The 24,695-nt window shown below is 51.5% G+C and overlaps 1 protein-coding gene across 2 annotated transcripts in view; it reads left to right on the top strand.

Moving 5' to 3' along the window:
• The window catches only part of ADCY1 (adenylate cyclase 1), a 153,940-nt gene that overhangs the window by 99,934 nt on the left and 29,311 nt on the right, over window positions 1-24,695 (top strand). For both annotated transcript variants that reach the window (XR_011499643.1, XM_014828339.3), the window contains exons 9-14: window positions 5,015-5,209; window positions 5,418-5,515; window positions 6,458-6,542; window positions 16,403-16,492; window positions 17,909-18,165; window positions 18,455-18,581. Coding sequence is in view for 1 of the 2 variants with exons in the window: in XM_014828339.3 (XP_014683825.3) it covers window positions 5,015-5,209; window positions 5,418-5,515; window positions 6,458-6,542; window positions 16,403-16,492; window positions 17,909-18,165; window positions 18,455-18,581 (852 nt within the window). In the remaining variant the exon portion in view is untranslated. The remainder of the gene's footprint in view (window positions 1-5,014; window positions 5,210-5,417; window positions 5,516-6,457; window positions 6,543-16,402; window positions 16,493-17,908; window positions 18,166-18,454; window positions 18,582-24,695) is intronic.

Here is a 24,695-nt window from a genome sequence, read left to right as displayed (position 1 = left end):
GTTTTTAATTTTGAAGACATCCAATTTATTGAGATTTTTTCCTTTTATGAATTGTAGTTTTGGTGTCATGTCTCAGAGCTTTTTACATAGCCCAAGTCCCAAAGATTTTTACATGTGTTCTTCTAAGAGTTTTATACTTTCATGTTTTGTAGTTAAATCTATGACCTATTTTGAGTTAATTTTTCTATAAACTGTGAGGTTTAGATCAAGGCTCATTTTTTTGCCTGTAGATACCCATTTGCTGCAGCACCATTTGTTGAAAAGCTCTCCTTCTTGCATTGAATGGCTTTTGCACTTATGTCAAAAATCCTGTGGCCCTATCTGTGTGAGGCTATTTCTGGGCTCTCGATTCTGTTCCAGGGATGCGTGTGTCTGTCCCTCTGCCAATGCCACATTGTCTTGATTGATGTAGTTATGTAATAAATCTTAAAGTTGGGTAGAGTGATGCCTCTCACCTTATTCTTTTTAAGAAAAATGAGCTATTCTAGTCCCCTTGCCTTTCCATTTAATATTTAAAATAAGCTTGTCTATCTACAAGAAAAATCCTGCTAAGACTTGACAGGAATTACATTAAACCTGTGTATCTCAACGTGGGAGGGGCGACATCTTTACTGTGTTGGTTCTTCTAATGCAGGACCGTGCTGTCTCTCCACTGACTGAGGTCTTTGATTTCTTTCATTAGCATTGTATAGTTTTCAGCAGACAAATTCTGTACGTGTGTTGTTAGATTTACACCTAGTATTTCATTTTCCCAGTGATGGTAAATGGTATTATATTTTAATTTCACGCTTCACGTGCTCGTTGCTAGCATAAAGAAATGCCATTGTTTTTCTTTTCTTGTTTATCTTGCATCTGTGACCTTGTGGGATTCACTTATTTGTTCTAGAAGGTTTTTTGGTGTTTTTTGTTGTTCTTGGTGTGTTTCTTGGGGTTTTCTACGTAGAACATTATGTCATTTGTCAATAGGGACAGTTTTCTTTCTTTCTTTCTTTCCAATCCGTTTGCCTTCTATGTCCTTTTCTTGCCATATTTCATTGGCTGGGGTTTCTAGCCCTGTGTGAGAGGGAGGGTGAGAGCAGACCTCCTGGTGTTACTGCAGATGGCAGGGGAAAGCATTCAGTCTCTGCCATCGAGTGTGATGTTAGCTGTAGGTGTTCTGCAGGTGTTTTTATCAATTGGGGAAGTTCCCCTCCAGTCTTAGTTTTCTGATAATTTTATCACAGATGGGTATTAGAATTTTCACAAATGATTTTTCTCTATCATTGATATGATCATGGGATTTTTCTTCTTTAACCTATTAAAATGGTGGATTGTGTTGATGTTCAAATACTTAAACAGGCTTTACCTCTGGAGATGGTCATGGTGTGTAATTCTGCTTATGTATTGCTGAATTCTAATTGCTAATATTTTGTTGAGGATATTTGCATTGATATTCATGAGGGGTATGGCCTATAGTTTTTCTTTTTTTGTAGTGTCTTTGTAAGGTTTTGGTATCAGGACAATATTGACTTTATAAAGTGAATTGGGAAGTTTTTCCTCCTCTTTTGTTTTCTGGAAGAGATTGTGTAGGATTGGTGTTAGTTAATTCTTTAAACGTTTGGTAGAATTCTCAAGTGAAATTATCTGGGCATGGAGATTACACGTTCAGGAATTTTTACATATTTATTTATTTTAGCCCCCCCCCCCCAAAATGTAACTATTTTAATTTCTTAATCATTTGTAATCATAATCTAAATGCAGCTTTTAACAATATATCAGAAGAATTTCCCTTGTTGCCAAATGTTTTTTAATTGAAGTATAATTGACGTGTAATATTATATTATTTTTAAGTGTATAACATAATGATTTGATATTTGTATACATTGCAAAATGATCACCACAATAAGTCTAGTTAACATCTGTTACCATACATAGTTACAAAAAAATTTTTTTTCTTGTGATGGGGACTTTTAAGATCTACTCTTGTAGCAACTTTCAAATATGCAATACAGTATTGTTAACTATAGTCACCGTGCTGTTCGTTACATCCCCAGGACTTATTTGTTTTGTAACTGTAAGTTTGTCCCTTTTGACTCCCTTCGCTCGTTTTACCCAAACCCCACTCCTGCCTCTGGTAAGCTTCAATCTGTTCTCTGTATCTATAAGCTTGGTTATTTTGTGTTTTTGTTTTTTAAATTCTACATATAAGTGAGACCATACAGTATTTGTTTTTCTCCCTCTGACTTATTTCACTTAGCATAATGCCTTTGAGGTCCATTCATGTGGTCACAAATGGCAATATTTCGTTCTATTTTATGGCTGAATAATATTCCACTGTATATATATATGTCCCACATTCTCCTTATCCGTTCTTCCATCAATGGACATTTAAGTTGTTTCCATAGCTTGGCCTATTGTAAATAATTCTGTAATGAACATGGGAGTGCGTATGTCTTTGGAGTTATTATTTTCATTTTCTTCAAATAAATACTCAGAAGTGGGATTGCTGGATCATATGGTATTTCTATTTTTAATTTTTTGAGAAACCTCCATACTGTTTTCCATAGTGGCTGCACCAATTTACATCTCAGCAACAGTGCACAAGGGTTCCCTTCTCTCCACATCCTTGCCATCACTTGTTATTTCTTGTCTTTTTGATAATAACCATCCTAACAGGTGTGAGGTGATAGCTCATTGTGGTTTTGATTTGCATTTCCCTGATGGTTAGTGATGTTGAGCATCTTTTAGTGCACCTATTGGCCATCCGGATGTCTTTTTTGGAGAAGTCTCTATTCAGCCTCTCTGCCCGTTTTTTAATCAGGCTGTTTGTTTTTTGCTATTGAGTTGTATGAGTTCTTTATATATTTTGTTTATTAACCTCTTATCAGATACTTGACTTGCAAATATTTTCTCCCATTCTGTAGATTGCCTTTTCGTTCTGTTGATTGTTTCCTTTGCTCTGCAGAAGCTTTTTAGTTTGGTGTGGTCTCACTTGTTGATTGCTTTTGTTGCCTTTGTTTTTGGTGTCAAATCCAAAAAAATCGTTGCCAAGACTGATGCCAAGGAGCTTACCATGTATGTTTTCTTCTGGGAGTTTTATAGTTTCAGGTCTTTCATTCCAGTCTTTAATCCATTTTGAGTTGATTTTTATGTATGGTGTAAGATGGCGGTCCATTTTCATTCTTTTGCATGTGACTGTCCAGTTTTCCCAACACCATTTATTGAAGACACTGTTCTTTCCCCATTGTATATTCTTGGCTCTTTTGTCGTAAATTAGTTGACCATGTATGTGTGGTTTATTTCTGGGCTTTCCATTCTGTTCCATTGATCTGTGTCTGTTTTTATGCCAATGCCATACTGTTTTGATAACTATAGCTTTGTAATATAGTTTGACATCAAGGAGCATCATACCTCCAGGTTTGTTCTTTCTCAAGACTGCTTTGGCTATTCGGGGTCTTTTGTGTTTCCATACCAATTTTAGGATTGCATGCTCTATTTCTGTGAAAAGTGTCATTGGAATTTTGATAGGGATTGCATTGAATCTGTAGGTTGCTTTGGGTAGTATGGACATTTTAACAATATTAATTCTTCCAATCCATGAGCATAGAATGTCTTTCCATTTTTTGTGTCATCTTCAATTTCTTTTATTAATGTCTTGTAGTTTTCAGTGTATATAGGTCTTTCACCTCCTTGATTAAGTTTATTCCTATTTATTTTATTCTTTTTGATCCAATTGTAAATGAGATTTTTAAAAAATTTTATCTTTTTGATAGTTTGTTATTAGTGTGTAGAAATGCAACAGATCTTTGCATATTTATTTTGTGTCTTGCTACTTTATTGAATTTGTTTGTTAGTTCTAACAGTTTTTTGGTGAAGTCTTTAGGGTTTTCTCTATATAATATCATGTCATCTGCAAATAAAGACAGTTTTACTTCTTCCTTTCCCATTTGGATGACTTTTATTTCTTTTTCTCACCTTATTGTTCTGAGTAAGACTTCAACACTGTCGAATAGGAGTCGGGAGAGTGGACATCTTTGTCTTGTTCCTGATCTTAGAGGAAAAGCTTTCAGCTTTTCACCATTGATTATGATGTTAGCTGTGGGCTTGTCATATATGGCCTTCATTGTGGTGAGATGTGTTCCCTCCGTATCCATTTTGTTGAGAATTTTTATCGTAAACGGATGCTGAATTTTGTCAACTGCTTTTTCTGCATCTGTTGAGAAGATCATATGATTTTTGTCCTTCATTATGTTAATGTGTATCACGTTCATCAATTTGCAGATGTTGAACCGTTCTTACGTTGCTGGAACACATCTCGCTTGATCATAATATATGGTCCCTTTAATGTATTGTTGAATTCCAGTAGTGTGGGTGTTAATTCTCTAAACATTTTGTAGAATTCTCAAGTGAAACCATCTGGGAATGGAGATTATACTTTCAGGAATTTTTAAATTATGAACTCAATTTCTTTAGGAATTATAGGCCTATTCAAATTATCTTTCATGTTGGGTGAATTGTAGTAGTTTGTGTGTGTGGAGGAATAGTTCATTGATCTAAGTTGTCAAACTTATGTGTGTGGAGTTGTTCACAGTGTTTCCTTGTTGATGTCTGGGTGGTCTGTAGTAAAATTTCGTTCCTGAATTCGTTAGTGTCTTTTCTCCCTTTTTCTTTGTCATGCTTCTTGGAGATTTGTTGATTTTGTTGATGTTTTCAAAGAAACAGCTTTTTGTTGCATTGCTTTGTGCTCGGCACTGTCCCCGACTGTGTAGTGTGGGGTCCTGGACCCTCCACACAGTGCTGCCACATAAGTGCCATGCAACCCCTATTTACAGACAGGGGAACCCCAATGCCAGTGATAAGATAACTCTCCTGGGATCTCACCGCCAGCAGGTGGTAGAGCCCTGACTGCATCTCAGACCCCAAACCCGACCCCAGGCTCTGCAGTGGGTGGGGATGCAGGCCGGAGGGAGCATAAGAGTTCTTTTATTCAGTAAGTGGAGAATTTGACGATACCTTTCTTTCCGTGATGCTGCAGCGGAGGGCTTTGAGAACAGCCTCGGAAAAACTCAGAAACCGCTCGTCTTTCTCTGCGAACGTTGTGTACACCACCCCGGGCACGCGCGTCAATAGGTACATCAGCCGCCTCCTAGAAGCCCGCCAGCCAGAACTGGAGATGGCAGACCTGAACTTCTTCACCCTGAAGTACAAGCAGGCTGAGCGAGAGCGAAAGGTAGGTGACCAGGCTCAGGAGTGGCCGGCAGCCTGGGGGGCCTCCTTGGACGCGGCCGCACACGCACAGCCCTTCTTCTGCTCTCCGTGGGTACAGCGACGTCCTTCTCGATGCCGCAATGGTTCTTGGTGTCCCTGGGCCCTTGGGAAGACTCTGCTTGTCTCCTGGCATCCGCGGCCGTTGCCAGGTGGGTTTCTGTGTCTCCTAGTACCACCAGCTCCAGGACGAGTACTTCACCAGCGCCGTCGTGCTCGCCCTCGCCCTGGCCGCCTTATTCAGCCTCGTCTACCTTCTGATCATCCCGCAGTAAGTGTTGTCCCCGTGCCCGTCAGTCAGAGGACAATGTCACCGGGGGTTCTCTTGTGAATGTTCAGGTTCGGCTCCTTAGCTTACTCTCCCATCACGCTGGACCCTTGGGGACGACGTGGCCACACACCGGTTCTCCATTAACTTGAGTGACCAGCTTAGCAGCCCTGGCAAGCAGTGTGGGCCTGCTCACTCTCAGTTTTTAACTTTTAATTTATGCAAATCTAAGGCAACCTGTATTTTCAGTGTCTCTGTCCACACAACATGCACCCATGACTTTTTGGCAGCCTCTGAGAGATAAAATGTGTATTGGTTTCTAGGTGCCTGTCATTTTCAGAAATGTTAAATGAGAAAAAGTGGCCTCTGGAAAAGAAGAAAAATATAGTGATTTTAATAACATTTAATCATGATAAGTCAAAGAGATCTTGGCAATTTTTGTTTGTTGGAAAGGAAGACCCCAGAAAATCTCCCCTTTTCTTCCGGATGTACCACTTTCTTAGTAAAACCTCCTGAGTGCAGTAATTCTCCAGTGGCTTTCCAGAAAACACCTGGAAGCGCCCCCTCCCCCGACACTGTGAACACACGGGGATCACCAGGATGGCCCTAACTGGGGCTCAAGCTTTTTCTAGAAAAGCTGTCTCCAGATGAAGCCCAGTAGGAGGACAGCACCCAGCTACCAAGTCCGTGCAGCCCCAGTCCTTCCTGCTGGAGGGAGACCTCTCAGGAACTCTCAGGGCTGGAGAGATCCTGGGGGTGCGGGTAGAAGTTGGGGAGCCCTAGGGCCCTCCCTTGGAAGAGGAGCAACGTGGGCCTGTCCCTAGAGACAACTGCTTCTTCCTGGTGACCGGGGGACCTGGTGGGTGGAGCGAGGGGGGTGGATTCCTAGGCACCTCTTGGCCTTCTCCTTGCCCAGCCCACAGTGACCACGTCTTCTGTCCCCAGGAACTTGGCTGTCCTGCTCCTGCTGGTGTTCTCCATCTGCTTCCTGGTGGCCTGTGTCCTGTACCTGCACATCACCCGGGTCCAGGTACTTGTGTGTGTGTGTGTGTGCCCCGTTCCTGCACATCACCCGGGTCCAGGTACTTGTGTGTGTGTGTGTCCTGTACCTGCACATCACCCGGGTCCAGGTACTTGTGTGTGTGTGTGTCCCGTTCCTGCACATCACCCGGGTCCAGGTACTTGTGTGTGTGTGTGTGTCCCGTTCCTGCACATCACCCGGGTCCAGGTACTTGTGTGTGTGTGTGTGTCCTGTTCCTGCACATCACCCGGGTCCAGGTTCTTGTGTGTGTGTGTGTCCCGTTCCTGCACATCACCCGGGTCCAGGTACTTGTGTGTGTGTGTGTGTCCCGTTCCTGCACATCACCCGGGTCCAGGTTCTTGTGTGTGTGTGTGTCCCGTTCCTGCACATCACCCGGGTCCAGGTACTTGTGTGTGTGTGTGTGTGTCCCGTTCCTGCACATCACCCGGGTCCAGGTACTTGTGTGTGTGTGTGTCCCGTTCCTGCACATCACCCGGGTCCAGGTACTTGTGTGTGTGTGTGTGTCCCGTTCCTGCACATCACCCGGGTCCAGGTACTTGTGTGTGTGTGTGTGTCCCGTTCCTGCACATCACCCGGGTCCAGGTACTTGTGTGTATGTGTGTGTCCCATTCCTGCACATCACCCAGGTCCAGATACTTGTGTGTGTGTGTGTCCCGTTCCTGCACATCACCTGGACAGGAGTGTGCGTGGCCTCCACCTGGCTCTTGGCAGGACAGGTGGGGTAGTGGAGGCAGTTCATGCCCTTGCCCTCCTGGCTGGTGGAAAGAGTTGCCCGTGTAGCAGGGACTCATTAACCCTTGTCGTGTGCTGGGTGCTATTTGGAGTCTGAGGGTGTACCCTGTGGACAGAGCAGCCAGTGATAGGTAGCAGTTGAGTACTTGAGCACGAGGTGCGATGCTGACTCTGCAGTGGAGAGTCCTGTGGGGACAGGAGAACGATGGCTTGTGCATCCTCATGTAGACTGGGGCGTCCACACTGTTGAGGGTTCTTCACTGGCTTGCTGGTGTTGACTCTTGGAGCCGGGGGTTGAGGACGCAGCTCTGTGCTGTCCGTGGCTCCTGGGAGAGAACTGTTTGTCCTAGTCCTGCAGTCCTCTGTCCCTTCCTGAGCCTGTATTTCCGAATGTCCCATCTCCCCACTGTACCCCCAGTTGTCACATCTGGCAGACCCAATGTTATTTTTGCATAATTGTTGGAAATAGCAACTTCTTGAAAAGATTAAATCTAGTTTTATTTGTTTAACTTCTTCATTATTCATAGGTAACTTTTTTTTTTTTTGCTGAGGAAGATTGGCCCTGAGATAACATCTGTTGCCAGTCTTCCTCTTTTTCCTTGAGGAAGATTGTCACTGAGCTAACATTTGTGCCAGTCTTCCTGTATTTTGTATGTGGGTCGCTACCACAGCATGGCTGATGCCAAGTGGTGTAGGTCCACATCCTGGAACTGAACCTGGGCCGCTGAAGTGGAGTGCACCCAACTTAACCACTAGACCATGGGATTGGCTCCTTCTTTTTTTTTTCAAATTAAAAAAATGCTATTTATTCAAACCATACTCCCAGGACTTTGACTTTCATAGATGGAGAGACGTTTGTTTTGGTACACTTTGAAATTTCCCACTTCAAATAAGATTGCTTTATTCACTTAATTTCAAGCAAAAGCATGACAAATAGATACTAATTTCTAAAGCTTGCTGCATTGTCCCCAGTGCTGGGAGCCCATGTGGCCAGTGGTGGACACAGTTCCCTTGGCAGAGGCAGCGTAGCTCCACCAGCCCCTTTCTTTCTGAACGTCTGCTCTCCTGCTTGCCCTCCCCATGGCCCTGAGCCTTTTTGCTAAGTGCTTGATTTTGAAGCGTCAGGCCTTCCTGCGAGCTGCAGTGGGTGGGCTGGCGCCCATGGGCAGGAAGCAGAGCGGGTGGAGCACGCACAGTTCTGATGAGAGGAGACTTCAGTTCCCCGGTCTGTGAGGCCGTTCAGAGTCTGACCTACACGCTCTCACACTTGTCCGCAGGCCCTGTGCTCAGCTCGGCTCTGAGTTCACCATGGCGGCTTGTGCAGAAGACTGCAGGGCAGGGCCGGCTGCGGAGGAGTCAGGGGCTGGTTGGGGGGCAAGCAGAGGCCCAGCGCGTGCCAAGGAAGGGTGACACGGCCGCACATGCAGGTGGGCTTGGCTCCATCACAGCAGCGCATCCCCGAGAAAGCCTGGGAGTCAGCTGGACGGAGTGCTGTGCTCTGACATAGAAGGTGGCCATAGCCTGGGGGCCTGGTTGGGTGTGGCAGCAGTGTGTCCATCTGGGGACCTTAGCCCACCTGATTGGCTCCCCCATTGCTAGGGGCTGCCAGCTCTGGGTCCTTAGTATCTCACTCTGTGACATGGGGATGGCAGTAGAAGCTGATATTCGTGAAGCACTGGGAGCAGGGCCTCGCACACACTAGGCTCAATTGAAGCCTTTGTTCTTAAAACAGGAGGAGAGGCTGGAGAAGCCAAGGGGCTGGTCAGCAGGGCTAGTCTCATCAATTCTAAGGCCAGCGGGCCAGGACCAGGGAGGGAGGAGCTCTGCAGGGTTGAGAGAGTGAGTGCTTGAGGGTCTGTGGTGAGGGCTAGAGAGGGGCAGAGCTGGACCAGCTGGCCATGAGGACCCATCTGAGGCAGGGCCGCTGGCTGAGGCCATATCTGCAGCAGTGCTGGCCCTGGTGGGTGTGGTGGGTCCAGGGCTGCCATGGGCTGGACCAGGAGAAGGAGCACTGAGGAGGGATGGAGAGAGGCCTGCACTGGACCGGACACGGGGCATCTGCAGGTTCGAGGTGCCCTTCACTCTCAGGGGCTCCACGCCTCCCAGGGCTTGCTGGTTCCAGGTTGTGAGTGTGACATGGCCTGGAAGACAGCCGGTGTGTGCCTTGGACAGGCCCCCTCATTCTTCCCACCGCGGCCTGGTGCCGATGGTCTCATTTCAGCCTCGTTTTTCCATCCTTCTCCCTGGAGCTGGAATCCACTGTCTCAGTCGCGCCTTCGCGGTCCTCTGAGTGAAGGCAGAGGGGACCGCTCAGGAGGAAGGGGGCCTGACCTTGGGCTTCCTCCCGTCCTTACTGCTGTCCAGCGGGGCCTGCCTGGGGAGACGAAGTGTCCCCGTGCCCCGTCCTGCCCAGACCTGGAGTGCCTGTGGGTGGGGACGGGGGAGCAGGCTTGCCTGCCTCAGTGGGACTTCAAATTGCAGCTCATGGGGCTGTGAAGTCATGTTCTGTGAGGTGTGAACAGAAGGAACAGAATAGACTTGAATAACATCCTCCTGCATCAGGTGTCATCAGGGTTCAGCCGTGTGTCTGGGGGCCGGAATGTAAACATGTTCTTAATTTGCCGCCTGAGCAAAGGTTCTGAAGGCCCCGCCTCCTCGCAGGAGCACGTCCGCTGTGGAGTGGAAGCCCCTCACAGGGCGCTGAGAATAGAGCCAGGAGCGGAGCTGAGGGGAGGCTGCGGGTGTGTGGTTGTCGCATTTGCCTAAATGGTTTAAACCCCGCAGCCAAGTGGCTCAGGCACAGTGTGGTCATCGGGCAGAGCGTTGCCCACATTAGGACTGACCGTCCATGGTGCTGGGTGGCCACCCCTCCTCCCGCTATCTTTCTGTGCGTACCGAGGTTTGCTCCGTGTGTTGTCCTGGCTCACTCCTTGGCTTCTCTTCTCTGCAGAGCACAGGTTTCTTGCTCCACATTTGCACAGCATTCCCGATTCCGCTTTGTGGCCTCGCCACAGTGTTGGGGGCCTTCATGAGATTCAGCTCATGCTGCGAACAGCCCTTCTTGCCATGGCTTCCAGGATGCTCACGCTCACCATTGCTGCAGAGTCGCTTTCTGAAACAGTGTCCCTGTTGTTTGTAGCTGTGTGGACAGCGTGCTTTGAGGATGTTCCAACAACCAACAACCCACTGGCCCACGTTTGACTAATTGTGGGTCACGTTCTGGGGGAATTTTCCATTGTTGACATCAGATCAGCTTTTCTCTGTATTATGACATTATTTTTCATGCTGTATTTTTTCTGTGGATAAATACACGTATGTATATTTTGCTCATGAAAAAGAACTGAAAGAACCCAAATTAACAATAAAAAAAAGTAGGCCATCAGTCTTTAGAATAATGGACAACCCTCCTTAAAATTCATGTTTCTGCTCCTCTAAGAGCTCACAGCAAGGTCCCCTCCACACTGGTCCATGTGATCGTCACTGTTCAGCTGTGAGGTGTATTCCGTCCAACACATTTGTAGGATCAGGTATTTAGCATCCAGTGAGGAGGATCTTAATACCCCATGGCCAGTGGTCACAGCTCCCTCACCAGGTGTGATCCAGGCGGTGCGCCGCCCCTTTCTTGAAGAATGTTATTTTGCAAGTAACAAAATAGCTCGCTCAATCTTAAATGATACAGGGAATTTATTGGCTCACATATTCAGAAAAACCAGAGGGAAGGAGATAGGGAGAGGGAGAGAGAGGGAGGAAGGCCCAGGGCTGGTTTGATCCAATGACTCCATTCTGCCACCTGCGACCCCTTTCTCTCTGGGTTCTCTCCCTGCCCATATGGGCCGGCCCCTGCCCAAGGCTGGCCTCCCTTGGAGGGGCCCAAAGACATCAGCAGCCCAGCCGTACATCCACCTGCCACATCCACGACCACCTATCATGTCCACCCACCACGTCCATCCACCACGTCTGTGTCCACCCACCATGTCCACATCCACCCACCATGTCTGCGTCCACCCACCACGTCCACGTCCTCCCTCCACGTTCATGACCACCCACCACGTCCACCCACCACATCTACGTGCACCTCACGTCCAGAGAGGGGAGGATGCCTCTCTGGCCTCTCCCTCAAAGGGACCCAAATGCTTCCTTCTCAGAGGCCCCAGCAAACCTGGCCTGTCAGCCAGAGTCCCTCAGGGAAGTGGCACGTCGCTACGAAGGTATCCACGTGTTCCTCCTGTGTAGAAAGGCGGTTTCAGTCTCTGTTGGAGTGTGAAATGCCCCGGGCAGGGGAGGAGAGAACATGGGAGCCCACCAGGACACACTTTCTCTCTTCTCCTCAGGATTCCTCACAACTTCCCCACTGCCCAATTCCAGGCTGCCCCTACATTCGGGTGTTTATTACAGCAGCCCCCTACTCCTAGGCTCCGACACCTGTCTTCGCTTTCTGTTGCTTCCTCGCAGTGACCTAGGCTCAGTAGGTCAGCAGTCAGGCATGGCCGGCTGGCTCCCTGCTCCAGCATCATGAGGCCGGTGGGCTTTGTGGGGGCTTTGGGAAGGAGCCCCCACAGGCCATCAGCAGAATCCTGTTCTGGGTAGTTGCAGGACTGTCACCCTGGCTCCCAGAGGCTACTCTCTGGTCTGGCACGTGGCCCCCTCCATCTCCAGCCTAGCCCCGCATGTCGAATCTTGCTTCCCCTTTGCCACCAGCCAGGAAACAACTCGAGCTTTTCCAGGCCCAGTGTGATTGGATCAGGTTCGCCCAGTAGGCCTTTCTGGGTCTCTCACAGTCAGCTGATTGGTGAGCTGAATCACGTCTGCAAAACCCCTTGGTCACGGAATGCAGCATGATTTTGGGAGAGGTGTCTCATCGTGGTCCCTGGCCTAGGCATTAGGGGGAGAAATCGTGGGGACCATTTCATGCCCATCACAAGTATACTAACTACGTGTTAGTTTATCATTTTTTAGATTTCTCTATACATGTCTAACCAAAGGTAAAAGAGTTTTTGGTGTTTTGAGAAAAATTTTAAGGGTCATGGGACAATGATCATTTTTCCTGTAGGTTGTTAAGGTCGTTTTGCATGCCTTCAGCCTGTGTGGTCACTGCCACAGTCCTGCAGTACCACGTAAAGCCAGGCCTGCCTGTGTTGGACACTGATTCGGATCCTTTTGCATCCTGGAGGACATTAGCCCAGCCCTGCAAGACCTGCCATTTAGCTGGCACCATCACTGAGTCTTCAGAAGGCCACTTCCCTGTTCTGTGAAGCCAGCTGCTTCAGACGGTGGGCCATGGTAGGACCAGTGAATCGTATCAGCTTGTGCCCATTGCTGCACTCACTTGCTGAGAAATGGCGGAGGATTAAGACGTTCTGTGCGTCTGTGGTGGGAATTTCACAGAAGCACCTGGGTGGGAAAGGCAGACCTGTTATCCATGGTTTTTCCTCCAGTGAAAAGAGCGCTGCCCTTTCTATGATGGATGTGTTCTGATGTGATCACCCTGCCACCAGGCCACAAGAGTGAGGTTGGGGACATGACGTGGCCATTTGGGGGAGGCCTTATGGCTTTGTGCTGTGTCAGCTTGCCCAGGATGAATGCCATCTCCCAGAATTCCCTTCTCTATGTTTCTCGTTAGGAGACGGGTGCTGTATGGGGGGCTCAGTCTCTGCTGATGGCAGATTGGGCACTCAGCGGTGGCCGTAGCCTGGTCAGCCTTGCTGAGTGATGTCCCTGTTGCTGAGTCCATGCATCACCTCCGTCCCTACCACTATGGCCACTTCGTTCTTGAGCCCATTGGGGGCTCACAGGGCTGGCTAGAGAAAGAAGCTGACTGGTATCCACAGAACAGGTCATCCTACCCACTTGATTATTAAAATCTCTGCTGAGGTCCCCCTTTGGTGGACATTCATGTGGGGCATAAATGTCTCCATGTTTTTGCCTATGTAAAGAGGTCAGTCTGCGTCCCTCCCACAGATTCCTTGTCACCAGTGTTCCAATCGTGTTCCTTCCAAAGTCCCTGAACATCGAGCCAACCCGTCAGCCGCAGCCATGGATCCTTATATAGTCGCACGTCTGCCATTTCCCCTTCCAGGCACAGTGCACAGCCGGGTGCACTGGGAGGAGTCCCAGAGAGGGGCAGCAGTGCTGCAGCCACCCACTTCTGGGGGCTGCGTGTCATAGAGCACCATCCACAAAGCAGGCTCGAGTCTTCTCTTCCTCTGTCAGCTGATTGGAGGGAACTCCCCAGGAGGCCACAGTGCAGGCTGGGAGAGAGCAGGCCGTGTAGCAGGAGTGGGGACCATGGGCTTTCGGGCTACTTCTTCATGTAACTTACTTGTGCCTTCAGGGCCCGCTCAGGCCTGATCATGTATGTACCCCTTCCTTTTGATGAAGGAGCATGCTGTGCATGCCCAACTTTGTGGCTTGGTGGGTCAGATATCACCAGCTCATGATGGTCAGCTCAGGCCTCCTGCCAACCTGGTGGCCTGTGGTCAAGTGTTTGGTCTCTACTACGGCCCAGTAGCAGGCCAAGAGCTGTTTCTCAGCAGGAGAGTAGTTGTCTCCAGAGAATGACGGCACTTGTTCCAAACTCTGTTCTGGGGTCTGAGCTGTGGTTCACATATCAGGGCAGCCAGCAGCTCCAGCGGCTCCCACCCGCCCTCGAACTCACACAGTGGTGAGAGACAGTGAAACAGCTGTGCAAGGCTGTGGTCTCTGCATCTGCTGACAGAGCTTGCAGTGCTTGGGGCAGGCGGTGGGGAGGGGAGACGGGTGTCGAGAGGGGTGAGCAGGAACAAGCTGGATCCTGTGATCTGAGCTGGCTGGAACCCACATCTCCCTTCTCACATCGTGGGGTTCCGGCAGGTGCAGCTGGAGCTGGAGTCTTGGAGCTGAGCACACAGCTAGCTGGGGTCAGGAGACGAGGGCCCAGGAGAGGGGTGACTAAGTCCTGCAAAGCCATAGCCTCCTTTATTCTTATAGGCTCGCAAGGCAATGTTCTGACGTGTGTGTTAAATGGGGCCCTGTGAGGCTGGGTGGGGTCAGCAGGTCCTGGAGTTTCTGAAAGATCGGATACCTTAACAAAATTCTGAGTGCTGTTGGCGGGATGGGGGGGGAAATCAGTTCTTGAGGGCAGCCAAGCACCCACTTCATGGGGGGAAAGCAGTGCTTTCTGGCTGCTTAGTGATGTAACCTGAGACAATGTGATGCTCAAGAAAACCATAGGTTACTGTAAGACCCAGATGCTGGCAGTCTGCTGGCACTCTTATTTCAGAGAGTGTAGCGTAGCGCTGGCACTCAGTGGGCAGGAAACAAATCCGTAAGTGTTGAATGAATGAGTCTGTGGCTCAATAAATAACCATCTATAAATAACCGATTGTGTGAGCCGCTACAGTTTGCCTTGTTTGGTCTTGAATCAATAGAGCTCAAAGGGAGCCCTGGGCCCACAGAATGCACATGACGGTTTGTACAGCCCGGATGCGAAATTGCCATGGGAACTGGCCATCATTTGGTCATTTGGACCCACACAAGTGGGAATGCGGGTTCAGCCTGGTAGGCCTCAAGCATTCGGTGCCACTGAGCCTTGCATGGGTACCCTGGCAGGCCCTTCCCCTGGCATTGCAGACCTGGCTCCAGGTAACCTCCTCTGCAGCCGCCATGCTCCCCAGGCAGGCTCACCTGGCCTTGGCCAGTGGCCCTCCACTCACCGCCTCCTGAGAGACTTTTGTTCTGTGTTCGTCTTCCCACAGCACCAGGGGCCAGGCCCCATTCACAGCACTCCCTGCCGGGCACCTGAAGCTCATGGCCAGGAGGAGCTCCTCCAGTGCTTGCTGAATGAATGAATGAATGACCTGCATGTGCCTCAGCAGGGGGGCGGGGGGTGCGAGTCTCAGGGCCCACATCCATGTCTTATCTTGGAGATAAGACCGGGAGGGAAGTGAGATAGACCAGGTCAATAAGACCTTTGGGCCTGGCCCCAACTCAGAACAGCTCTTGTTTCTGAGAGGATCAGAGGAGGCCAGTGTTTCAGCGAAACACAACATTGTTGGGCCCTGGGGAACTGAGAACTTGGACCCAGGTCCATAACCACCACTGCGTGAGCTGGAGCAGCCGCTCGGTGTCCTGGTCCATAGGACGAGTGGTGTGGCCTGGAGGTGTCTGGGATGTGTCTCCTTACCTATAGAGTGGGGATAGTAATGATCCCGGCCTCACAGCAGGGAGGGTTAGAGGGACGACCGCGTAGACGGCCCAGGGCAACCTGGCTGGGCCGGGGTCTCATCAGTGTTTTCTGTAAGGTCCCTGTGGCCCTTATTTTCATTTTTATTTCTAATTTCAGGAGTGTGGATCTAAAAAGAACTTCTGACTTTTATCCATGAAATCATTTGTTGAATATTGCAAAATGCATTTAAGTAGACTTAAAATAAAATTTCTAATCATGTAACAAATATTATATTAAACCTGTGTGAAGAAAATGATAAAATTTAGTTAAAGGAGGTAAAAGAAGACACAAATAAGTGGGAATTCTTACCATTTCTGAGGCAAAAGGATTAGATATTATGAAAATGTCAAGTTAATCTGTTCAGTTAATTTCAGTGCCAGTCACAGTTGCAGTGGAGGGGCAGAGCAGGTCTCGCTCCTTTTCATTTAAAGACATCAGTTTGTTTTTTAGATTTTGTCAGTTATTTCACCTAGGAGATTAAATATAGGAAAACAAGCAATAAATTTGTGTGGAGGCTGAATAGTGGGTGGGAATCTAACAGTATTTGGGTTGCTCTGCACATTGTGTAATGTGAATGATTTACTGTGAACAGGAACAGTTTGTAATAAGATGCTACTTTTAGGGGGCCAGGCTTGTGGCTGAGGGGTTAAAGTTCTGCCACTCTGCTTCGGCGGCCTGGGTTCGCAGGTTCAGATCCCGGGCACACACCTACTCCACTCATCAGCCATGCTGTGGAGGCATCCCACGTACAAAGTGGAGGAAGATTGGCACAGATGTTAGCTCAGGGCGAATCTTCCTCAAAAAAACAAAAAAAAAAAAAAGAGGAAGATTGGCAATGGATGTTAGCTCAGGGCAAATCTACCTCACCAAAAACAAAAAGATGCTACTTTTAAAATAATGTTTTGTTGTTCAGTGTTTTCCAGGGTGCCTGACGATCCAGATTCGCACCGTCCTGTGTATTTTCATAGTGGTCTTAATCTATTCTGTGGCCCAAGGATGTGTGGTGAGTATCTCTGACTAGCAGCAAGGGCTGGGTATGGCAAGAGAGTGAGGTGCAGGATGGGGTGGGACAGGCATAACAGGATGGAGCTGGGGCAGGAGCAACAGGGTGGAGGTGGGGCATGAGTAACAGGATAGAGCTGGGGCTGGAGTAACAGGGTGGACGTGGGGTAAGAATAGCACCCACAGAGAGCCATGCTGGAGGGCTTGGCCCAGGGATGGGGAGGAGACAAGGGAGTCAGAGGCAGGCCTGGGGGTGCCCAAGGAAGCCAGGGGAGGGGACTTCATCCAGCAGAGGAAATGCAGTCTCCTCCTGGTAAAGGAAGCCCTGCCCCTTCATAGTGTGCAGAGGACAGAAGCTGGGGCAGAGTAATAGGACTGAGATAGAGCAGGAGTAACAGGGTGGAGCTGGGCTAGGAGTGAAATGGTGGACCTGGGGTGGCAGTAACAGGATAGAGGTGGGGCAGGAGTAACAGAATGGAGATGGGCAGGAATAACAAGGTTGAGGTGGGGCAGGAGTAACAGGATGGAGATGGGGTGGGAATAGCAGCGTGAAGCTGGGGCAGGAGTAACAAGGTGGAGCTGGGGCAGGAGTAATAGGATAGAGTTGGGGTGGGAGTGACAGGCTGGAGGTAAGGCAGGAGTAGAAGAATGGAAGTGGGGCAGGAATAACAGGATGGAGCTGGGGCAGGAGTAAGAGGATGGAGGTAGGGTGTGAGTAACAGGATGGAAGTGGGGTGTGAGTAATAGAATGGAGGTGGGGTGGGAGTAACAGGATGGAGCTGGTAGAGGAGTAACAGGATGGAGATGGGGTGTGAGTAACAGGATGGAAGAGGGGTGTGAGTAACAGGATGGAAGGCAGGTGTGAGTAATAGGATGGAACTGGTGCAGGAGTAACAGGATGGAGCTGGTGCAGGAGTAACAGGTGGAGGTGGTTTGGGAGTGACAGGATGGTGGTAGGGCAGGAGTAAAAGAATGGAAGTGGGATGGGAATAACAGGAGGGAGCTGGTGCGGGGGTAACAGGATGGAAGTGGAGCGTGAGTAATAGAATGGAGGCGGGATGAGAGTAACAGGGTGGAGGTGGTGCAGAAGTATGCAGGTGGGGTGGGAGTAACATGGTGGTAGTGGGGTAGGAGTAACAGAGTGGAGGAGGGGTGAGAGTAACAGGATGGAACTGACAGGTTTTCGGGAGGCTGGCAGGTGTCTCGTGGCCCTGACTTAGGTCCTGGGGCCCCTGCTCCCCCTCTGGCAGTGAGGGGCCTGGAAGGCTCTGAGCACATGGGAGTGTCGGAGGCCCTGCTGGTGGCACTTGGGCGAGTGGGTCGGAGCAGGAGGCTGCAGGGGATTTCGGGAGAATGGCCGGCTGCCTGTCCTGAGCGGGGCCTCTTCCACATTTCTTGCCCCTCCATCCTCTTCCAGGTGGGCTGTCTGCCCTGGGCCTGGAGCTCCAGTCCCAACGGGTCTCTGGTGTTCCTGTCGTCCGGCGGCCGGAGCCCAGTGCTGCCTGCCCCGCCCTGCGAGTCTGCACCCCACGCCCTGCTCTGTGGCCTGGTGGGCACCCTCCCGCTGGCCATATTCCTGCGGGTCTCTTCCTTGCCCAAAATGATCCTGCTCTCCGTGCTCACGGCGTCCTACATCCTGGTCCTGGAGCTCAGCGGGTACACCAAGGCCGTGGGGTAGGTGCGCTGCTTCTGCCAGAACAGACCCGAGTGGATGTTGTGGACGTTGTGCGTAGCACTGTGTGGTCCAGTTTGCTGATCAGAAAGCTCATTGGTTCCGTGGTTTCTCCATTTCAGCCCACCTTCCAGCAAGGCCTGGGTTTCCCGCTGAGGTGTGGCTCCCAGCCTGGCTCAGTCCCAGGCGCTGCTGTGGGTGTCACGTCTGAGGGGCGCTCTGTGGACCGGTCTCATGTTCGATGACAAAGTCTTCACACTGACGTGGGTTTTCTTCCTCATCTTCCCCAAGGGGCGGCACTGTCTCTGGGCGCAGCTTCGAGCCGATTGTGGCCATCCTGCTGTTCTCGTGCACGCTGGCCCTGCACGCCCGGCAGGTGGACGTCAAGCTGCGGCTGGACTACCTCTGGGCTGTGCAGGCAAGATGAGCCCTTTCTGCTTCCTTCGAGGGGTTGACAAAGGCGCCCCTTGGGAGTGGTGTCAGGTGGGGGCTCCCTGACGGAGCCCAGCTGGTTGCGTGCGCTGGCACTGTGGGCAGACTAGGAGTGGGAGCGGGAGCGGGGCGGTGGGCAGGCCGCAGGGACAGCTTGATGAACCCCGTCTGATCGTCGTCGTTTGGCAGTTATGCGAGCATTGAGCTCCCCGTTGCCAGAGGTGTTCCAGCAGAGGGGTACGGCCTCCGCTGGGCTGGATGTGACACTGGGTCTCACAGTCCACCCCAGATTTAGTAGGTGTGTAGTTGGGGGCAGGAATCCATATTTTTAACGCGTACGCTGGGAAATTCTGACACGAGAGCTGTGAGGGAGGGTGAGGAATAGCGGACACGTGAGCTGCCGCCGGCCTTGACACCCAAGGAGGCAGGCGATGACCACCAGAGGTTTGCCCTGCTCACCTGCCGTGTAGAAGCACACAGGACGTAGCCCAAGTCCGCTTTGGGGCCCAGCCCAGGCCACGTGGTGTGTGTCTCTGTGTGTCCCCTCTGTGTCCCTGGCTCTGGGAGCTGAGGCCGTCCGGCTTTCTGGCCCAGGCTGCTGGGGTTCAAACTTCGTCCCCTTACCTTGCAAACTTCTTGACCCTGAGCAAACGGCTTCCCCTTGGTTTCCAGATCTAAAAATGGGGAGGGGCATGCAGTAGGATGGAGGCTGATGAATGTTAGCTTGAGAGTCAATTTTTGACACATGAAGAAGCGGCATTTAATTCTAATTAGTCCTCACAGCAGCCCTGCCCAGGAGGTGGGATTACAGATGGGAAACGGGGCACAGACGTAACGCACCCGGGGCCAGAGGCAGGATGACAAGGGGTCCGTGCAGGTCTGTGGCAGGCGGAAGCGTCCTCATACCAGGGGCCCCAGCATGCAGCCCGGGACCCAGGCCCGCAACTAACACCAGACAGCCACAGCCCACAGGGCACGAGGAGAAGCCAGTGACCGTACACAGGTGGCCAGGTGCACCCATTGTCACCCCACAGTCTCTCCCAGCAGCAGGACAGGCTCAGACGTGCCTGCTTGGGGTGGGGGCCGGGCTCCTCCTGTGCTGCCTGACAGCGTCCTTGCTCCAGGAAGATGGACGAAGCCTGTTGATGTGACATCCACGTTCCTGGGGCTGAGTGGGCAGCAGGTGGGCAGTCAGTGACCAAGGCCCTGATTAGCTGCTTCGGGCAGGCAGGCAGGCATTGAGCCTGGAGTTAGGGGGTCCTGGTTCCGAATCTCAGCTACTCACTCCGGGTCTGTGTGACTGCTCTTTGGCCAGCGGTAAATTGAGATTATGACCCTAATGCAGTGTGTGAGCGTGTTGGTCAGGTTCTTGGAGAGACAGCCAATCCGATATAGAAGGAGATAGAAGAGGAAATGTGTTACAAGGATTGGCTCTCGCAGTCAGGGAGACCGAGAAGTCCCGCCATCTGCAGTTTGCAATCAGAAGCCCAGGAAAGCTGAGGGTGCAGTTCAGTCTGAGTCCAACGGTCAGAGAATCAGGAGCCCTGATGTCCAGGGGCAGGGGAGGATGGACGTCCCAGCTCAGGTGGAGAGCGAATTTTCCCATCCACGACTTTTATGTTCTATTTGGGCCCCGATGGATTGGATGATGTCTGCCCACACCAGGAGTGCGATCTGCTTTACTCAGTCCACCAATTCGTATGCTAATCTCTCCAGACCCACCCAGAAATGATGTGCACCAGCCTTCTGGGCATCCCTTAGCCCAGTCGGGTTGACACAGAACATTTACCATTGCGTGAGCAATAATTGCAGCTTCCTTCTCCACCTGCTCGGCCGTGGGCCTGGCGCACAGCAGGTGCTCAGCAGACCTGAGCAGCCGTCAGACAGTGTTACCACAGCTGACAGTCCCACTCTTTTGGGCAAATGACCACTCTGACAAAAACCACAGAAATTGTTGTTTTCCCTCTAGTTTAATTAACCTGGAAAAGACAGAAGCCAACCAAGTAGGTTTCTGTTAGCACATGAGAGCAAGTTGTATATTCAAGGTCATGAGGAAAGAAAATGCATGTGCCTGTGTGTGTGTGTATTCCATGTGTATATGTCTATCTATCTGTATGCATACCTGTATCTGTCTATGCGCCTATATGCAGACACGGATGTGCTAGGAGAAAATCATAGTTCATTTATTCTTTAGTTATATAACAGCTTTACTGAGCTATAATTCACATCCCACACAATTCATCCATATAAAGTATGCAGTGCAGTGGTTTTTACTGTATTCACAGAGCTGTGCGACCATTACCACAGTCAATCAGGGAACCCATCCCCGTTAACAGGTGCTCCCAATTTCTCCCCACCCCCAGCCCTAAGCGACCACTAGTCTACTTTCTGCCCCTGTGGATTTGCCTGTCTCATTTATTTTTCAACGTGTATGCTAAGTCAGTGCCTGTTCTGGGCAAACCCCACCCGGTGTGCGGCCAGGGGGCACCCTGATGCTAAGGAGCCTGCAGCCCAGCGCTGTCTTCACCTGGACTCTGGATTCCAGGCGAGCGGGGGCTGCTGAGGTCTGAGCTCGTGGCCCCCTCTCCCTGGGTCAAGGACACCCGGGTGGGCCTCCCCCTTCCCGTCGCAGACTCTGGTGCAGCCATGCACATGGGAACATCCCCTCCCCTCAAGGGATGTGGGCTGCCACAGTCATCACTCCTGAGAGCCCACTGCTCTCCCATGAAGCCCCCAGGGCTCCTTGAGGCCTCCTGGATGCTTGAGAGTCACCTGGAGGGGCTGGTGTTGAGGGACGGGGACAGGCCTGTGGCAGGAAGGGGACCTTCGCAGAGCCCGCAGGTGGGAAAGGTGGCAAGGAGATGGTTGAGGGGTCAGAGCCTCTATCCTCTGTGGGCGGGGCTGATTGCCTCAGAGGCAGGGTGGCAGGATCCCATCCCCGTCTCCAAAGGCGGCCTGGCAGTGGCGTGAGACAGAGCCAGGGCCGGCGGAGGCCCCCTGGAGGGAGCACCCACAGTCACAAAGGCTGCCAGGAGGGTGCTTTGGAAGTGGCCCTGGGGGCCCAGCCATAGTTGGCCATCAGGCAAGGCGGCCGCAGTGGAGGTGAGAGTGGTCTCAGGTACAGATCACTCAGTCTGGGTAGAGGGCAGAGGGCATGCTCCAGTCGGGTGAGGTCAAGAGAGCTGGCAGCGCTTGGAGCATCTGAAAGGGGGCTGGGTGTAGGGCGACCCCAGGCTGGTGCCATGCGTGGGCCACCACAGTGGAGTGCCCCTACCCTGAACTTCGAGGCAAGGTGGGCTACCAGACAGGATTCACGAACTTCAGCCAAGGGACACGGCCAGCCAGCAGCGACCATGCCAGGAGGGACCCAGCATGCTCTTCTCCCTCACTCTCTACTCCTGCTGGCCCCCCAGACTGGCTGAAACCAACCGGAGGCTGGCGGCAAGGGGCCTGTTGGTGAAGTCTTCGGATGGGCCCCAATCAGAGCAGATGCCAGTGGAAGAGACCAGCACACACACTGGTTCCTGGACTGGAGTCTGGACGCCACAGTTTGCCACAGCCACACTAAGTCACGGAGAGCAGCCTCTTTGTGGCTGGCTGTGCTCAGGACCTTGGTCTTGTCTGGCTCTGGCTGGCTATCCAGGGCCGCCAGGGTGGCTGGTCCCTGAGATTTGTCCACTCCGCCACCAGCTGGCCCCTCAGGTTTAAAGACTTTCACTTATGATTACCTGCTCAGGGCTTGAGAAGAATGGACTCAGGATGAGCCAGGAAGAGCTGGACCGGCCCGGAGGTACGCAAGACTCAGGTTTCCGACTTGGTGACTTGGTGCCCTGCACCTCCCGCTCACAGGGGCGCCTGCGGCCCTGGCCATTGGCTCTTGGGTAGGCCTTTTCTCTTATCTGGGTTGGCAAGGGCTGTTCTTGGCATTGGTGTTCCTTTAAATGGCATTAAGCACAACGGTTGACCGACCCTGCCCTGGGATTCTCCACCACCGACACGCCTCGCCACACCCGGCCCCACCGTGAGGCGAGCTTTCCAGCGAGGTCAGTGCGAGAGAGCATGTGTGTGTCACAGGGGAAGGGCGCCGACACGGAGCACGCTGACATGTTTTCCCAAGGATGTATAACAGGAAACGCTGCCTCACTTTCCCGTAAACCCAGCAAAACAAGGACATTTCTAGACTTTGCTTGTTTGCCCTCTGGATGTTTAAGCATGTTGTGCAGACATCAGAGGGCCTCAAACTATTGCAAAATCGCCAGGCCAAAGACTCGCAGGGTTAATCATTTATTGAGACCAGGCTGGTCTTACGAACCTACAGAAACAGACCAGCTTTTCCCTCACGACGACGTGTTAACCTCCTGATCTGTAGCTGCCAAATGCTCTGTTCCCATGAGATGTTTTCCTTTGAACTCAGGAGATCGTCACCATGCTATTGTGATGTTATAATTTTGATTATAATAAAACAACTTCTTTCTCTAGAAGGAAGTACTTAATCCGGGGGTCATTCCCATTTGTGCAGCTGCCCTCTGGCATCCAGAGGGTCGGCTGGCACCAATGGAGCTCCCGGGGTTGGAGCCCCACTAGAGGCCTGTGCCTCCTCCACCCATGTTCCCTCTCCGTTCTCCTCTCCCGTGACAGTAACACGGTCCCCAGGCGTGTCGGGAAGTTCTTGCTACACAGCCGAGGCTCTGCCAGCCCAGGATGGGTGAGCTCCCTGGTGCCTCAGGGACCTGCTCTTGCCAGATGGGGGAAGGTCCGGAGGAGTAGCATCATGAAGGCACGGAGTCCCTGCGGGGTGCTGGGAACAGCTGCAAATCTATGTTGCACAACCTACCTCGTTTCACACCCATCGAGACTTCACATGAGCTGGTGATGGAGGCCTTCTCTGAGGGCTCAGTCTGGGCTGGGAGAAGGACCCAGGGACACCTGTATGTGGAAGGAGAGCACCAGCGGGCCGGGAGCGTGGGCTCGGCCCTCTGTGGGGGGCAGGCGATGGATCCGACCCTCCCGCCTTGCATGGAGGGGAGGAGGCTGTCTTCCACCCCCGAGCATGAGTGGCTCTCCCGCAGACCTCGGTTCACACGCAGCCTGACGAGCTTCCATCCTGCTGCAGGGCGCCGCTGTGTCCTCGTCCCGTGTATGGAAGTTTCCACCTCACTTCCTTCCTGGTTCAAAAGGAGTGAAAGAGACCCTGGTAACCTGAGTTTTGTGACTGGAAAATGGAACCTCCTGCTTTAAGGCCCCGGAGGCCATCTGAAGCCACAGCCCCTCCCAGCCCAACCTCCCTTGTTGGCTGCCCACTTTTCATTTTGCTGAGTGTAGGTGCCGTGGAAATTCCCAATTTTCTGCAATCACAAAATTTACAATCACTCAGACACGTGTTTTTAAGCTCAGTTAGTGGGGTGACACGGCCAACTTGGCCAGGCTGGGGGTGTGGGAAGAGGGAGCTGGAGTTTGGGCCTCCGCAGGCCTTTTGCCCCGTGGCTGCCCCCGAGCGGGACCTCTCCCTATCCACAGTGGGGGTGTGACCCAGGCGGGCAGCACGGCGCTGGCATCTCCCCCTCGGCGCTGGCATCTCCTCCTCGGCGCTGGGGCCTCCTCCTGCCTCAGCCTCACCTCGTGGAGGTGCGTCAGTGTGGACCCTGCCCACGGGCTGCTGTTGGTCAAGGGAGGGGAAGAGAGAAGTCTCTGGAATGAATAAAAGAATATGAAATAGAATGCTGTGGGGACCCCGGCAAAGCTGTGCAATCTGGAAAGGAGCCATTTGCTTTAACCAAGGACTGAGGAGGGCTTCCTGGAGGCGGGGGCATCTGACGTGGTCTTTCCACTCTAGCAGGAAATGCTGACTTTTCTCTGAAAAGGGTAATTCTTGGGCTTAGCTATCTGACATTTTAGCCTAGACTGGAAATTCAGATACTGAAGCTGAGTTGATCAACTGCCAGTGCATCCTGCCCCTGACCTTGTGTTGGTGTAAATATAAACTCAAGGCTGGGAAGGAGGGATCTCATTATTCTGTTCAGGGAGCTTTCAGAGCGAGTGGGCTCTGTCTTCCTAGCCTCGGTTTCCCTCAGTGCACCGTGAAAGGTGGCGGGCGTGGAGC

Source organism: Equus asinus, chromosome 1 (assembly GCF_041296235.1).
Source record: "Equus asinus isolate D_3611 breed Donkey chromosome 1, EquAss-T2T_v2, whole genome shotgun sequence".
In the NCBI taxonomy this organism is placed as follows: domain Eukaryota; kingdom Metazoa; phylum Chordata; class Mammalia; order Perissodactyla; family Equidae; genus Equus; species Equus asinus.
The sequence above is the reverse complement of the archived record's forward strand: the minus strand, read 5'-3'. Positions and strand labels throughout refer to the sequence as shown.